This window comes from Labrus mixtus, chromosome 18, assembly GCF_963584025.1.
Source record: "Labrus mixtus chromosome 18, fLabMix1.1, whole genome shotgun sequence".
Taxonomy (NCBI): Eukaryota; Metazoa; Chordata; class Actinopteri; order Labriformes; family Labridae; genus Labrus; species Labrus mixtus.
Window position 1 is genome coordinate 20,764,056 of NC_083629.1, and position 17,217 is coordinate 20,781,272.

Genomic DNA, 17,217 nt, shown 5'->3' on the forward strand with positions numbered 1-17,217 from the left:
CGACATCAAACCAAATGTAATAACACTTTTAGAGACATTAATGAGAAACAGATTTTTTTTAAAAACAATCCTGAAGAATACTTTACCACTGGTGGCAGTGAGTCAACACAAATGTTTGTAGTGCTTTGAAGGATTTTTTTTTAAGTTTCCTCCTGTGTTATTGTCCATTCCTCAGCATGGGCATCTGATCTGTTCCAGTTTTTAGTGGGCAGATTAAACCACCACCAGTTGAGCTGCCGAGTTCAGTCAACTGATTTACACACACCCCTTTGAATGCCAAAAAAGGCCTGCAGAGCAGCTGGTGTGCAGAACTCCAGCTAAGAATAACCAGGACCTTCTGAGGGATCGAGTTACCCTGAAGCCTCCCCGTTCTGCTCTCTGACCTATACCCATGTGAGGCACCAATAACACTGGGTGGGATTTTCTGTCCGTTCCCCTCTCTCTGCTTAGCTTGGCTCTTTCCATCCCCCCCTGCGTTGCTTTCCTCTGCCCCGGCGTCCCCAGACCCCCCTCTTCAATGCTGCCGCACTGGCAGCTCCAAATTCACCAGCACCTGTAAATCTCAGGAGTTTTTTTTTTACTTCTTCTTTCAATCTAGGGAGAAGTTCAACCTGTGGATCAGATTGTCCAGGAAACAAGACAGCGACCCTCAAGTGGAAAATGGAATAATTCAAAACAAAGGGACTATTTCTTTTTGTTTTTGCCACCAGTGGAGTCTGACTGGATTCTTACTGACGCTGTGATTTTATAAACGCCACTGCATGAGGAGGCTTTGCCCCCCACTCAAAATATAACACCTGAAATTGTCTCCAATTCACCATGGCTGAAGGTAGGACTGTCACCCCTGCATCAGCACTTATACTTATACATTATACAACTTCTACAGTTCACTTTTATGTGTACTGTTGTTTATGAGAGCATAGACATCCTGAGTAATAGATGCTAATGTCATGGTAGTGTTTTGATAGGGTTTGGGCTCATCATAGGAAAATGTGTTGAACGTTGGTTGCTATAAATACAGGATATCATATAGCCGAGGTATTAGTATTGCTCTCCTGTGACAGACATGACTGCTGCTGCAGCTGACCTCTGTTTTTAGAGCAACTTTCTTAACTCACCATTTAAAAAAATAAATAAGTCTTCTTATGTGATATGCTCCAAAAAGTTGTATTTGGAAACCAAATGTTTGTCTAATGAAGGCTTTACATATTGAGAAAATCATGCCATTTAATTTTGGAAATTGTCTAAATTTGGGGTGAAACAGTGACACCACAAGTTGATCCAGCACGATTCTTAAAAGGGACTTTTTTTTTTTTTTTTATATGTAAGCATTTTCAATAAGAGGAAGTGACTCATGAGCCAGGCATGCTCACCTGTTAGAGGGTATCTAACACTTCTGCACAACGTCCAAGTTGGAAAATTTAGCTAGCTACACTCTGTTACCTGATGATGGCGAGGATGTCATTTAATGCCAACACAAAATGTTCCACTGTACCGAGGTTAAAATCACGTGCCTGGCTGTCATGAGTGGAAAACTGATGATTACGACGATTATCTTTATTATTATTCTGCTGTGGATGGCTGTGATTTTACCATCCTAATCTTCTGATGTTTTTTTTTTTGTAGGTTTATTAGGTTGTCAACATGTTTAAAGGCTTAAATGAATGCTTATATGTTTTATTTAAATATGTCATGATCAGTTTCTTATCAATTACTGAACAACATTCTCAATCAAAGACCCTCAAAAAAAAAAGTATTACAAAGATAGACCTGAAAAGTAAATATTCCTCCTCTTCTAAAAGAAACGTCTCTATTTGTGAAGTGTGTCGAGCTCAGTATAAAAAGACATAATCTCTTTATTTACATGCATTAAGCAGAGTCTAGAAAATGTTGAATCAGCACCTCGTGGCAGTGGTGGATTGATTGCTGAACACTCTTCTTTGTCATCACTGTGCTTTAATAATATTTTTTAATTTTACTGTTTTTGAAGACTGGAACAGGACCAACAAACACACACAGTTATGTGTTTTGAAAGTGCAGGGATTGGAAAACACCCTCAAGTGAAAAACAATTATCTGAGTAATGATTAGCAAGAACATTTCCACCACTTTAGAGATTCTCACTTTCAGTTTTGAGGAACTCAGTTTTTTAAGGAAACTTCCAATAATTAGTAGAAAGTTTGTAATTGCTTAAGTTGTTATTTAAAGAGAACTTAAAAGATATTTTTTTCACATCACATTTGCTCCATATAATGCACTCACTGTACCATAAATGAATGGAAAAAGGAGGTAGTTACTGTATATGCACATGTCGTCGGTGCAGGGCCGTGCAAAAACAGCAGACTGAGCAAGAAGATAGGCCCGCACATATCCGCCTATTGGTGTTAAAATCTATATATATGGTTGTGGCCCCCCTCCTTTGGTCAAAAATTATCACCCAAAGACGACGTCTGGTCTCAACGCTGTGATGAATTAAAACTTTTTGTGGCGTTTGAGCGAGTGTGTCGAACGAATGGAGCCAATGCAGGAGTGCTGAAACCTGCAGAACGGGTCTCCAGTAGAGGCTGGCTGCAAAATAACCGAAATGATTACTAACCCCATTCAAAAATGCAAAAACGAAAAACGAAAAGAGTTATTCATAAGTATGGTTATGGCTGATCCGACTGAACGGCAGGCGCGTTGTAGCTGCTTGTCAGGAGGCCGAAGGATAGCAGAAAGTTAGTTTGAGACGGCATTTCCAATTTGGCAACTTCCCCTAATTGGCTTCAAAAGTCTGCATTAGACACCAATGGGTGACATCATTAAGTTGACGTCCATATTTATACGGTCTGTGTTGACCTCTTGAAAACAGTAGCTATTCTAAAACACTGATGGTAAAAGAACAAAGCAGACAAATCCAGAGAAGCAGAAATAAAGTTATGCAACACGACAACTAAAAAGGGAAATCTCATTAAGTTCTCACAGTAACTTCAGTGTCTTTTTTTAATTTTTTTTTATTAATGAAGGAGCCAGATCGTCCTCCGCAGCCGGTGGGACGAATGGAGCGGCACAGGCGAGCTCTCTCAGGTCAACAGGTTTCGGGATCCTCGGTAAGCTCAAAATGTCTGCGGAGCTGCTGATTGCCCTGGCTGCTCTGCTGTCCTGGCTGGTGGTGGGAGTAGTGATGTTTGACTTTGTGGAGTACAAGGCGGTCCCTGGTAAGTCCCAAGCACCTGAAAATATGTCTGAGTCATCAGATGTGTGTGTTTATCCATATGTCTGTTACTGTTCTTAGACATCCAGCAAATCATGACGGACCCCGTGCAAGCTGTAAACGACGCCGTAGATGAAGTCTCCAGTCTTCTCAACAAGTTTCAAGGTAGAAGAAAAGAGCCACAGCAAGCAGGTCATATCATTTTAGTAGTGCTGGAAGCAACTGCCGTAATATTTGACTCTTTTCTGTGTACGTAGAGTGTGCACCTGATTTAAGTGACCCTATGTCCGCTGCCACGTACGCTGCTGAAGAAGTAACGGAAGCCAAAGATGGATTTGTTCGCTACTTTTCAGACGAGGAAGGTAAAAACTTCACAATAGAACGACCATGCATGCATGAGACAATGCAACATGTTAAAAGAAGAATGTGTGACATTTTACCAATAAATATAGCAGAACTCAAGTTTCTCCTACTTTATGTAAATGTGTCTCTGAGTCATGACCGTCTACACTGAGTGAGAAGCTCGAGTCCCGCTGGCTGTGTTGTTGTCAGAGCCGTGTTAACATCATGTTTACATGGACCGGCTCATAATCTAGCATACAAGCTGTTTTAGTCAAGGACTAGAGAACAGAAGAATAACATACTCAGCATTTTTAGATCGAGGTCATTCTGTGTCACTTTACATGCAATGTGAAGCTACAAGCTAACTAGTGTCGCTAACATTAACACTACAAAGCAGGCCACAGGCAATTGCACCTCCAGCCAAGGACAATTTTGTCTGCCGCTAACTCCTTTGTGCAAGCGAGTGGAGGGGGGGTTGGAGGTGTGTCGCTGGAGGAGAGCGGAGGCTTCAGAATAGCGGAAGTGTCGCCAAACAGCAGTTTGTTTTGGTTTCATGCTGGTGCTGAAGGGCGACACCTACTGGATCAAAGGGTCGCACATTCTTCCTTTAATTTGTTTTTGATTTGAAAATAAATGACTTATGATGTAAACATTACGCGATAAAATTTCTGCATGCATGGCTGCCCTCCATGCTGTAACTGTACCTCTAAATATTTCTCCGTATGAACCACAGGGAACTTTTACCTCAGCTATGTGGACCCCGTGGTTGTCGGTAGACAAGCTTTCCATTCAATGAATGACTTCATGGGTGGAGTTGTGGGCTCCTTCAGGGACACGCTGTGTGCTATTGTGGATACTGTACTGGATACTATACTGGATATAAACAAAGGTATGTACTCCTTATTCTAATGCTTATTTCTTATAAAGGGATTCTTGTGTTCCTTCCTTTTTAAACCCCAGAGCTAATAACACAACATTTACCCTCATCACCTCTAATTCAAGTAAAAACTGGACGTGTTCAGTTTGATTGCTAATAAATTAAAATACCCCTCTCACCGATGTTCTTGTTTTTCTCAGGAGAAACTGACATAAGCCACATTGACCCTGTGGTCATAGGCAGAAGTGTCTTCAGTGTTACTAATGACTTCATTAATGGAGTGGGGGGCTACATCCAGGATGTGCTCTGTGGCATTGTGGACACTGTTCTGGATGTAGTAAAAGGTATTCACTCTCCTCATTTAACATCCCTGTAATCTTTAACCGCTTAACATCTTAGTATTTTTATCTTAAAGTAAGCGTTCGATATGGATATCACAGCTGTGTTCTTTGTACTGCTTCATGTTCTGTTCTGTTTGTTTCTTCAGGGGTCACAGATGTGAGCTTCATCGACCCTGTGGTGCTGGGCAGAAATGTCTTCAGTGTTACTAACGACACTGTGGGTGGAGTAGTGGGCTACATCCAGGACGTACTCTGTGCAGTCGTAGACAGTGTGCTGGATATAACAAAAGGTAGTTGCTTCATATTTATACACATATAATAATCGTATATACAATACATCCGTTTTTTTTTTTTACGTCTGTCATTAAGTATTAGCCTGATTCTGTTTCCTAATTAATATTTTTTAATCTATTACTGATATCTTGGGCTTGATTATGAAAGTTAACATCACTTTTTCTCCAAGTAAACTACTCATACAGTAACTGGCCACAACTTTTTTTCTATTTGTCCTTAACCGTCTATTTTTAATGTCTATATAACAATTTGTTGAATCAAGTAACTAACTGGAACTTTGGCATGACTGGATGTTATTTTCTCCAGGATCCACTGACGTTAGCTTCATTGACCCCGTGGTCATTGGCAGAAATGCCTTCGGTGCTACTAATGACTTTGTGAGTGGAGTAGCAGGATACATCCAGCATGTGGTCTGTGCAATCCTGGATGTAATACTGGACACAGTCACAGGTACAGAATCTGCTGTGGATTCTAACCTTTATTTTAATCTTGTGTATGTACCTCTTTAATGTATATTCTACTGTGGCATGCTAACGGTATGTTTCACCTGACATTTCTGCTCCTCAGATATCCAGCAGGCTGTGGGATTCAGCCCCATGTCAGCTGTGAAGAGGACAGCAGAAATCACCACAGAGCAGATCGACCTGCTCTCAGCAATGCTGTTTGGTGAACAAGGTCTGTTTAAACACTTCTAATCTGCGACAGTGTAACACCATTACTGGTTTATCACTTGTTTTCCCATTTACTCTTACTTCTCTTTGAACTATAAGATCTAAAGATATAAGCCTGTATGTTCAATGAAATCTTAAGTAGAGTTTTTATTTGTCTTCACTGCAGCTTTGTCTGATTTTTTTTGTGTTTTTTATGTTTTAGGAATCATGCCTGAAGTGTCTGTTGATCCCATGAAAGTGGTTGAAGACGCCGTGTTGGAGTTCACAGACAAGAAAGATTTGTTTGTGTCTTACATGTCCAGCATGCTTGTTGGAGAGCAAGGTATGATCTGCATTATTGAGATACACACTAGGGCCCGACCAATAAGGGATTTTTTAGGGCCAATATTGGGGAGGAAACAAAATCAGATACTGATATATCGACTGATATCATTCTTAGATCTATTTTCAATCCGTAGAGAGAGATAAAGATGAACACATTTATTTTGTTGATCGCTCAAATGCAGTTATCAAACTCTTGTGTAAAAGATATATAACTCACACTCACCTGGAAAGTAACTGTGCATGTACGTGCATCACCGCTTGACTCTCTGGAGAGTGATGATGCTTGTTGTAATCCATACAGCGCCCTCTGCTGGTGACAGCCAGAAAGAGAACTGCTAGTTTAATCCAATGAAACTCAAATTATGAATAAATCTCATAATATCAGTGCAAACCTGCGACAAAAATTAGCTGATACCGATAGTCACTGGATGAGCTAATATCGGCCGATATTATTGGCTGGCTGGTTAATCGGTTGGGCTCTAAGTCACACACAAAAAAACAAACCAGAAGCTGTAATACTATTGATGTGGAAACAAATCACTCAAGTTTTGTATTTTCCTCTTTTCTTTAGGTGAACCAGTTTCCGCTCCTGTTGTGAACATAGTCACTGAAAAAGGTTTCACGTTTTGATTTTACATTTAATACACTTAAAAGATTCTTTCAAACTTATGATCACAATTCATGCACTCTTAGTGAAACGTGTTTTCTTTCTTGTTTTTTTAGACGAACCTAAAGCTTCTCCGTCTGACATACATTTGGTGCAAAGGAAAGGTAAGTCACAGGAACATTTTCATCTTTTTTCTTACTGAAACACTAAAATCATTTAGTACATTAAGATAATTGTCTTCTTCTTTTTTCTTTTATTCAAATGTAGGTGAATTTCTGCCCCCTCTTGAAAAAGGTAAGAAAACACAGTTAAACATTGCAGATATACGCACACTTTATTTCGGACAGCAGAGTTGTGTTGCCTTTTAAGCATGGTTGTGTTTGTTGTTTTTTTTCTACCAGTTTGTATGAACTATGCCGGAGTGTGTCATGTTCAGTGTAACACAGCAAGCCTAAAGTGCAATCAAACTGTCTGTTTACCTTGTTTGAATAAATACATTTTGCACTGACTGAATCGTAGCATGAACGGATATGCAACATAAACAGGTTTGATTCAATGAATGGTCATATGAAAAGTTGTTTTGGATTTCACCTCTGCACCTTCCTCTTTCTTTATCACACTGACAGTTCTTTGGATGTAACTTTTAATTGAATTCTGCATTGTATGTGTTTTGTCATTAAGTCAGTTTTGTTCCATCTGACATGTTTTTAAACCATAAGTAACAAATGTTGTTGAACACAAACAGTTGTCTTTAATACGTGTCTGTTGGAGTTGCATTCCTCGGTTGTCTTCTCCTGCCTTGTCCGAGCATCTTCCAAACAACTGACCTTACATGTGCAACCTTGTTTAAACAACTGAAACTCCTGTGATGTACTGTATAACTGTATGTATCTGGATTGTTTCATCTGGATGATGTGTGGTTTTGATTTAAATATTTGATTGTACCTTTGTGGAATTAAACACGTCAACATTGCATGTATCAGGAGAAAAACCTGAAGAATATTGAAAATATTAATTTTGTGTTGGTAATATTTTAGGGAAGTGGTATTTGGGGAGGGTCTTAGTCTTTTTGTCAACAAATCAGAACCAGCTTTATTGGCCAGGTGTGCTTACACACACAAGGAATTTGACCTCTGTGAACTGTTCTAATTAAAATAACATTAAAAACATTAAATATCAACAATAAACACAAAGTAAGCAAAGACTAATATGTACAACGCTAAATGAGACAGTTGTGCAAAAAGGCCTAAATAAACATGATAATAGATAATGTAATTATGTATCTGTTAAAGGTCACATATTATCCTCATTTTCAACCAGTTTAAATAAGTCTCAGAGCTCCCCTAAACACATCTGTGAAGTTTCTTGTTATAAATCCACTCTATTATTATTATTTGATAATGCCTATAAACCCCTCTATTTCAGCCCTGCTCAGAACAGGCTGTTTCTGTGTCTGTACCTTTAAATATGTAAATGGCTGTGTTTGACCACGCCCCCTCTCTCTGGAAGGGCTTGGGTGGCTTCGGCCTTTCTCGCTCCATGCCCTATTGTTTACGGTGAGAAGGCAGACTCAGAGGGCAGAACAAACACCTAGCTGTGGGAGTGTCACCCACCTGGGGGAGGGGCTACTGCCCTTTGTGATGTCATGAAGGGAAAATCTCCAAACGATCTGTTTGAGGACATATTTTCTGGAAAGTGGAGCAGGAAAAAGATTTTTCTCATAATTGGAGGGTTTGTAGACGGATTAGGGACACATAATTTTGATTGAAAAACACAGTAAGGTGTACTTTACATAATATGTGACCTTTAATATACATGAGGTAGAACGTTTTTGCAGTATTTATATTGAGCAGTGTGCATAGATTGATTGGTTTAGTTTCTTTTTTTAAGATTTGTTGACAGAAAGATGATTTTAATCCATCTTGTTTAAGGGCATGAACTGCAACATGTGGTGTGTGCTCTGTAATGTTATGAATGTTCATTTTTTCCTATTTATCTTCGTCGAATTCTTGTGGACATGCACTTCTGTATGGAATGCAAAAGCTGTGGACAAATATGATGGGTTACATGGGTTAATGATACAGTTTCAGAGATCATGGACGCTGAGCTCAGTGGAGCCTCAGACTTAAAGCTGGAGGAAGAGGAAGAGGCTGAAGTTCCCACCGAAGCTGCCGGTGAAGCAGATGTGAAAAAGGCAGAGGAAGATGAGGGTATTCACACGTTTTTAACATTTTTTAATCACATTCATTAGTCAGATGCAAGTCCATTAATAGAAACTACATTTTTTAACTATTACATCAATAGAGAAACATGTCGACCTCAATGAAACAGATCAGGAACCAACACTGGAAGATGAAGGAATCCTTGATGATGTCAGCACAGAGGAAAAGGAAGAGGCAGAAGAGGAGGAGGAGGAGACAGAGAAAGACGAGGATGCTGTATACACGGAGAAGGAGGAAAAGGAGGTGGAGGATGAAGAAGATGAAGGTGTTGGTACCGAAGAGGAAGAGGAATTAAGATCAAAGGACGATGAAGAACAAGAGGAGGAAGATACAACAGCAGATGAGGTCCAGGAAGAAGAGCAGGAGGAGCAGAAACAAGAAGCTGGAGAAGATGAAAAGGAGGAGGAGGCTGTAGAAGATGATGGGGAGGAGGCGGAGAAGGAAACCGAGGCTGAGGTAGTTCTGGTAGAGGAGGAGGAGGAGACCAAAACAGGGGTTTTAGTAGTAGAGGAGGAAGAAGAGAAGGAGGAGGAAACTGAAGCAGAAGGTCTGGTGGAAGAGGAGGAGGAGGAGGAAACTAAAGCAGATGTTTTGGTGGAGGAAAGAGAGGATGAGGACGAGGAAACCAACGAAGAAGTTTTGGTGGATCAGGAGGAGGAGGAGGAGGAAACCATAGCAGAAGTTTTGGTGGATCAGGAGGAGGAGGAGGAGGAAGAGGAGGAGGAAACCAAAGCAGAAGTTTTGGTGGATCAGGAGGAGGAGGAGGAGGAGGAGGAGGAGGAGGAAGAGGAGGAGGAAACCAAAGCAGAAGTTTTGGTGGATCAGGAGGAGGAGGAGGAAACCAAATCAGAAATTGTGGTGGAACAGGAGGAGGAGGAAACCATAGCAGAAGTTTTGGAGGATCAGGAGGAGGAAACCATAGCAGAAGTTTTGCTGGAAGAGGAGGAGGAGGAAACCAAAACTGAAGATTTGCTAGACGAGGAGGAGGAAACCAAAACTGAAGATTTGCTAGACGAGGAGGAGGAAACCAAAACTGAAGATTTACTAGACGAGGAGGAGGAGGAAACCAAAGCAGAAGTTTTGCTAGACGAGGAGGAGGAAACCAAAACTGAAGATTTGCTAGATGACGAGGAGGAAACTAAAGCAGAAGTTTTGCTAGACGAGGAGGAGGAAACCAAAGCAGAAGATTTGCTAGACGAGGAGGAGGAAACCAAAGCAGAAGATTTGCTAGACGAGGAGGAGGAAACCAAAGCAGAAGTTTTGGTAAAGGATGAAAAGGAGGAGGACAAAGAGGAAGACATTGAACAAATAGATATTTTCGTTGATGAAGACAAATTAATATCTGACACTGATGTCATATATGAGATTCTAGAAACTGACCAGGACCATGAAGCTTTAGAGCTGGATGATGGTGAGGTTTTTGAAAAGGAGGAGGACAGAGAAAAACAGGATGAGGAGGAGACTGAGGGGGAGTTGGAGTATGATGAAGATGAAGATAAGGAGACAGAGCCATCGGTTCAACAACTTGATCTAAAAGTTCTGTCGGCTGAAAAAGGTTTTAATGCCAGTGCAGTACCTGAATTAGATGATGAGGACGAAGAAGAGACAATGGTTCATGACCTAGACGAATACTCTGACATCATCTACGATCAGGATGAAAACAACAACAACAGTGAGAGTGGAAAAACTGAACCGAAACGAAAGAGGAAAGTTCATATTCCCTTTGAGAGGCTCAGGAGAGTCGGATCCAGAGCTGAACGTCTTCACGAGCGTGAGAAAGGTACAAAAGTCTTCCAATAATCAACTCAAATTTTAATCTTTTTTTCATTACCAAGTAATGAAAACGGTGTTAAGTGTGTTTATAATACTGTTAATGTAAAGCTTTTGTGTGAATATTTATCATTTTCTTAACATGTTTTCTAAGGACATTTTGAATGGTTGTGATTTGGGATCTAACAAATCTCTTAAATGAATCCTGTATCAAGTGTCATGTCTTCATTATAATTCTCTTATTTTTTCATTTTACAAGAAGAGCATCAAGTTTTTTACTGCTAACAGAATTCTCTAATTAAAAGGTGTTTTATTACAGAAAGTTGTTCCAACTAGAAGCAATCTAGTTTGCTGTTTACCCAATCAGATGTGAAAATATCTGTTTAATCAGTGTGTTTTCAATTCAATCTTATATAAACTTGTCATGGGCACATCAGGGCCAAATGACAAGTGTTGAAGTGGGATCAGTCTTTGCCACATTTTTCCTTAAGTGAATTGCATTTTTGAGGGGCTGAACATGCTCAAAAGTTCATGAAGCTTTGCACACAGATCAGAGGTAGTAAAAATTTACATTTTGATCATGGTCATTCCAAAGACTGTTGGTTTATGACTCTATAGCGCTCCCCTTACAAATGTTTTGCAGGTATACCACAAAGTGAGTGTGAGAAAATGACATGTTCAAATAAAAGTTTCTAAAAATGCCTGAAAAATACTAAAAAACACAAATGAAAGTTCCCCAATATTCCATTTAAATACAAGTTTCCTGAAGATTCAGACATTTTCCAAAAAAATCTAAAGTTTCTGACGTTTCCGAAAATGAAAATTTTGTAAAAATTTCTAAATGAAAGTTTCCACACACAAAAAAGTTCCAAAGGAAAATTTCAAATTAAACTTTTTCAGTCACAAAGATTTTAATGCAGAAAGTTCCAAAAATGTGTCAAAGTTCCTAAAAATGTTCAAAAGTTCATGAGGACATAAAACAAACCCTCAAAGAGAGATTTGATGTGCTGTAGGATCTCTTTTCCATAATAAATTATGTAGCATTAAAACATATAAATGACTAAATTATATTTGTTTTTGTAAATCTCTGTGGTCTAACTCTAACAATTTAACACCAATGCTGTGAAGTGTTTTTGATCATAGTGTTTTTAACGCTGTAAATCTAATACATGTTATGGAACCCTGAATATTTGGGATAATGACTATGTTGTAGGTCTAATAACTGGTCTATAATATTTTGGTTACTTCTTTTGTACGCTGTACGTTGTAGCCACATGAGAAGACTAAACTTATCAAAAATAATTGTGAAAGATGAAAAAACACTCAAAACTTGATTCATATAATGTCTTCTTGTTTCCAAACAAATTGTGTTTTAGTGTTTCAATACATTCACTAAAAGTATAAAATACATGGTCCAGCTTGGAGACCATTTTAAATTTAAAACTGTAACAAACAAGTCAGTGTATATTAAGCTATGTTAACCTTCATGATTTCTTTTAGAAGAAGAGACTAAAAAGAAAGAAGAACCAACACCTTCTGTAGAGGAAAAAGATGCAAAGCCAGAGTCCAGAAAAAAGGCAGAGATAAAGGAGCGTTCTAAAAAAGGACAAATCAAACTTTTAAAAGAAAAAACTGACGAGAAGGAGGACAAGAAAATACGCAAGGAAGAAGAAAAAATCAAGAAACCATCTAAAGAAAGAGAAGTCAAGAAACCATCCAAAGAAGAAAAAGAAGTCAAGAAACCTCTAAAAGAAAAGAAAGAAGTCAAGAAACCAGCCAAAGAAGAGAAAGAAGTCAAGAAACCAACCAAAGAAGTCAAGAAACCATCAAAAGAAGAGAAAGAAGTCAAGAAACCTCTAAAAGAAAAGAAAGAAGACAAGAAACCATCCAAAGAAGTCAAGAAACCATCCAAAGAAGAGAAAGAAGTCAAGAAACCAACCAAAGAAGTCAAGAAACCTCTAAAAGAAAAGAAAGAAGACAAGAAACCATCCAAAGAAGAGAAAGAAGTCAAGAAACCAACCAAAGAAGTCAAGAAACCTCTAAAAGAAAAGAAAGAAGACAAGAAACCATCCAAAGAAGTCAAGAAACCATCCAAAGAAGAGAAAGAAGTCAAGAAACCATCCAAAGAAGAGAAAGAAGTCAAGAAACCATCCAAAGAAGAGAAAGAAGTCAAGAAACCTCTTAAAGAAGAGAAAGAAGTCAAGAAACCACCCAAAGAAGAGAAAGAAGTCAAGAAACCATCCAAAGAAGAGAAAGAAGTCAAGAAACCAACCAAAGAAGACAAGAAACCTCTTAAAGAAGAGAAAGAAGTCAAGAAACCATCCAAAGAAGAGAAAGAAGTCAAGAAACCAACCAAAGAAGTCAAGAAACCATCAAAAGAAGAGAAAGAAGTCAAGAAACCTCTAAAAGAAAAGAAAGAAGTCGAGAAAACATCCAAAGAGAAAGAAGACAAGAAACCATCCAAAGAAGAGAAAGAAGTCAAGAAACCAACCAAAGAAGAGAGAGAAGCCAAGAAACCTCTTAAAGAAGAGAAAGAAGCCAAGAAACCTCTTAAAGAAGAGAAAGAAACCAAGAAACCATCCAAAGGAGAGAAAGAAGTCAAGAAACCTCTTAAAGAAGAGAAAGAAGCCAAGAAACCATCCAAAGAAGAGAAAGAAGACAAGAAAACATCCAAAGAAGAAAAAGAAGTTAAGAAACCTCTTAAAGAAGAGAAAGAAGACAAGAAACCACTTAAAGAGAAAGAAACCAAGAAACCAACCAAAGAAGAGAAAGAAGACAAGAAACCATCCAAAGAGAAAGAAGTCAAGAAACCTCTTAAAGAAGAGAAAGAAGACAAGAAACCACCCAAAGAGAAAGAAGTCAAGAAACCATCCAAAGAAGAGAAAGAAGTCAAGAAACCTCTTAAAGAAGAGAAAGAAGACAAGAAACCATCCAAAGAGAAAGAAGTCAAGAAACCATCCAAAGAAGAGAAAGAAGTCAAGAAACCTCTTAAAGAAGAGAAAGAAGTCAAGAAACCATCCAAAGAGAAAGAAGTCAAGAAACCATCCAAAGAAGAGAAAGAAATCAAGAAACCATCCAAAGAAGAGAAAGAAGTCAGAAAACCAACCAAAGAAGAGAAAGAAGTCAAGAAACCATCCAAAGAAGAGAAAGAAGTCAAGAAACCATCCAAAGAAGAGAAAGAAGTCAAGAAACCTCTTAAAGAAGAGAAAGAAGTCAAGAAACCATCCAAAGAAGAGAAAGAAGACAAGAAACCATCCAAAGAAGAGAAAGAAGTCAGAAAACCAACCAAAGAAGACAAGAAACCTCTTAAAGAGAAAGGAGACAAGAAATCATCCAAAGAAGAGAAAGAAGTCAAGAAATCATCCAAAGAAGAGAAAGAAGTCAAGAAACCATCCAAAGAAGAGAAAGAAGTCAAGAAACCTCTTAAAGAAGAGAAAGAAGTCAAGAAACCATCCAAAGAAGAGAAAGAAGACAAGAAACCTCTTAAAGAGAAAGGAGACAAGAAATCATCCAAAGAAGAGAAAGAAGTCAGAAAACCAACCAAAGAAGACAAGAAACCTCTTAAAGAGAAAGGAGACAAGAAATCATCCAAAGAAGAGAAAGAAGTCAAGAAATCATCCAAAGAGGAAGAAGTCAAGAAACCATCAAAAGAAGATAAAGAAGTCAAGAAACCATCCAAAGAAGAGAAAGAAGTCAAGAAATCATCCAAAGAGGAAGAAGTCAAGAAACCATCAAAAGAAGATAAAGAAGTCAAGAAACCATCCAAAGAAGAGAAAGAAGTCAAGAAACCATCCAAAGAAGAGAAAGAAGACAAGAAACCATCCAAAGAAGAGAAAGAAGACAAGAAACCATCCAAAGAAGAGAAAGAAGTAAAGAAACCATCCAAAGAAGAGAAAGAAGTCAAGAAACCATCCAAAGAGAAAGAAGTCAAGAAACCAACCAAAGAAGAGAAAGAAGACAAGAAACCAACCAAAGAGAAAGAAATCAAGAAACCATCCAAAGAAGAGAGAGAAGTCAAGAAACCAACCAAAGAAGAAAAAGAAGTCAAGAAACCTCTTAAGGAAGAGAAAGAAATCAAGAAACCATCCAAAGAAGAGAAAGAAATCAAGAACCCATCCAAAGAGAAAGAAACAAAGAAACCAGCCAAAGATGAGAGAGAAATCAAGAAAGCCCACAAAGAAGTAGCAGAAGCTATGAAGTCACATATAAACAGAAACGACTCCATGACAATACCTGTGATAAAGATACAAGTGAAGAAACTATCCAGAGAAGAAAGAGAAGTCAAGAAACCAACAAAAGAGGAGATGGTGGTCAAGAAACACTTAAAAAAAGAAGAGATCAAGAAACAACCTACAGAAAAGAAGGAAACACCTGAAGAAGAGAAAACTCTCAAAAAACCTCCTATAGCGCAAAAGGAAGTCAAGAAACCACCCAAGGAAGTAAAGGAGGTAAAGAAACCTTCCAAGGGAGGTGAAGAAGTCAAGAAACCACCTAAAGAAGAGAAAGAAATCAAGATACCATCTAAAGAGGAGAAAGAAGTCAACAAACTACATAAAGAAGAAAAGGTGGTAGAGAAAGAAATTAAGAAACCATCTGCAGTAGAAAACGTAAAGGTACCATCTAGTGTAGAGAAGGAGGTGATGAAACAATCTAAAGATAAAGAAGTGGACAAGAAACCAGCAAAATTAGAAAAAGAAGTAAAGCAACCAGCCAAAGAAGTCAAAGAAATGAAGAAACCCCTCAAAGAAGACAAGGAGTCAAAGAAAGATACTAAAGTAGAGAAAGAAGTCAAGAAATCCTCCAAAGTAGAGAAGGAGGTCACGGAACCACCTAAAGACAAAAAAGAGGACAAGAAACCAATTAAAGTATCTAAAGAAGTAAAGCAACCACCTAAAGAAGAGAAGGATGTCAAGGTACCTCCAAAGGTAGAGAAGGAGGAAAAGAAACAATCCAAAGACAAAATGGAGGACATGAAACCAGAAAGAATAGAAAAAGAAGTAAAAAAAACTCCGAAAGAAGAGGCAAAAGTCAAGAAACCTTCCAAAGAAGAAAAAGAAGACAAAATAGTCACTAAAGAAGAAAAGGTGGTCAAGGAACATCTTAAAGAAGAAAAGGAGGCCCAGAGACCACCTAAAATTGAGAAAGAAGTAAAGGAACCATCGAAAGAAGAGAAAGTTATTAAAAAACCTCTTCAAGAAGTGAAAAAACCTCCCAAAGAAGAAAAAGAAGCAATGAAACCCCCTAAAGAAGAAATAGAAGTAAAGAAACCACTAAAAGAAGACAAAGAAGTAAAGGGACCTTCTAAAGATCAGAAAGAAACCAAGAAGTCTCAAGAGGAGAAAGCAGTCAAACCAACCAAAGTAGTAAAAGAAGTCGAGAAACTTCACAAAGAAGTAAAAGAAGTCGAGAAACTTCACAAAGAAGTAAAAGAAGTAAAAGAAGTCGAGAAACTTCACAAAGAAGTAAAAGAAGTAAAAGAAGTCGAGAAACTTCACAAAGAAGTAAAAGAAGTAAAAGAAGTCGAGAAACTTCACAAAGAAGTAAAAGAAGTCGAGAAACTTCAAGTAAAAGAAGTCAAGAAACTTCACAAAGAAGTAAAAGAAGTGAAGATACCTCTGAAAGACCAGAAGGACAGTAAGGAAAAACCAGAAAAACAGGTAGACTTAAAACTGTCCAAGGAGGAGATTCAACTGAAAAAGCCTCAACTACAGAAAGTTGAGGAAGAGGAGAAACCTAAAGAACTGAAGGAATTAAAGAAACCCTTGAAGGAGGTCTTGAAGCCCACTAAGAAGGGAGAAGTAAAGCCTTCCAAAGACAAGATGACAGTGACACCTTCAAAGAAAGTACAGGAAGTCAAAAAGCATCTCAAAGAGGACAAGGAAAACATTATGCCTCCAGAAGAATCACCAGAGCCAATGAAGCTCTCAAAAGAAGACATGGAACCAGAAAAGAAAATTAAAGAGGCCAAAGATGTTAAAAAGCCTGTAAAAGAAGAGAAAGAAGTTACTAAGACTGAAAAAGAAGAACCACACAAGATCTCAAAAGAGAAGAAACAACCAGCTAAGCCTACTGAAGAGGTGAAAGAGATGCCTTCCAAAGAAAGGGCAGCCCCAAAGAAGCCCTCAAAAGAAAAACCAGAACCGGAGAAACTAGTCAAAAAGGAAGACGAACCAACAACGGTGTCTAGAGTAGAAGAAAAACAACCAAAGAAGCCTTCTAAAGAACAAGATTTACAGAAGCCTCCCAAAGAAAAGAAGGAGGTCAAGAAGGTTACCAAAGAGGAAAAAGAACCAAAAACACCTTCCAAAGAAGAGAAAGAAATCAAGAAGACTCTCAAAGACAAAGAACCAGTCAAGAAGAGAGATACTAAAACAGGTATGTATAAGCTGGCAATGCAATGTTCTTTAGCAGTTACAAAATGTAAGAATTCAATTACTTTTCCTTCAACGTCCAGTTAGAATGATGCTACTCAGATCTGTGCGGCTATACTACACACAAAAGTATGTCAGCACACCTAAATATAACATATCCACTTTTTTGTTGGAGCAGACATTTCAGGCAAACGAACTCAGACTTG

General features: G+C 38.4%; 1 protein-coding gene across 1 annotated transcript in view; it reads left to right on the plus strand.

The window, feature by feature from the left end:
- Positions 1-409: 409 nt before the first annotated feature.
- The window catches only part of si:ch211-266g18.10 (trichohyalin), a 31,734-nt gene continuing 14,926 nt past the window's right edge, over positions 410-17,217 (plus strand). Inside the window, exons 1-17 of the mRNA XM_061063461.1 lie at positions 410-829; positions 3,005-3,196; positions 3,274-3,357; positions 3,450-3,554; positions 4,268-4,423; positions 4,612-4,755; positions 4,899-5,042; positions 5,353-5,496; positions 5,614-5,721; positions 5,920-6,039; positions 6,613-6,657; positions 6,765-6,812; positions 6,916-6,942; positions 8,733-8,858; positions 8,953-9,464; positions 9,573-10,650; positions 12,141-17,015. Of these exons, the coding sequence (XP_060919444.1) occupies positions 820-829; positions 3,005-3,196; positions 3,274-3,357; positions 3,450-3,554; positions 4,268-4,423; positions 4,612-4,755; positions 4,899-5,042; positions 5,353-5,496; positions 5,614-5,721; positions 5,920-6,039; positions 6,613-6,657; positions 6,765-6,812; positions 6,916-6,942; positions 8,733-8,858; positions 8,953-9,464; positions 9,573-10,650; positions 12,141-17,015 (7,918 nt within the window). The 5' untranslated portion in view covers positions 410-819. The remainder of the gene's footprint in view (positions 830-3,004; positions 3,197-3,273; positions 3,358-3,449; positions 3,555-4,267; positions 4,424-4,611; positions 4,756-4,898; positions 5,043-5,352; positions 5,497-5,613; positions 5,722-5,919; positions 6,040-6,612; positions 6,658-6,764; positions 6,813-6,915; positions 6,943-8,732; positions 8,859-8,952; positions 9,465-9,572; positions 10,651-12,140; positions 17,016-17,217) is intronic.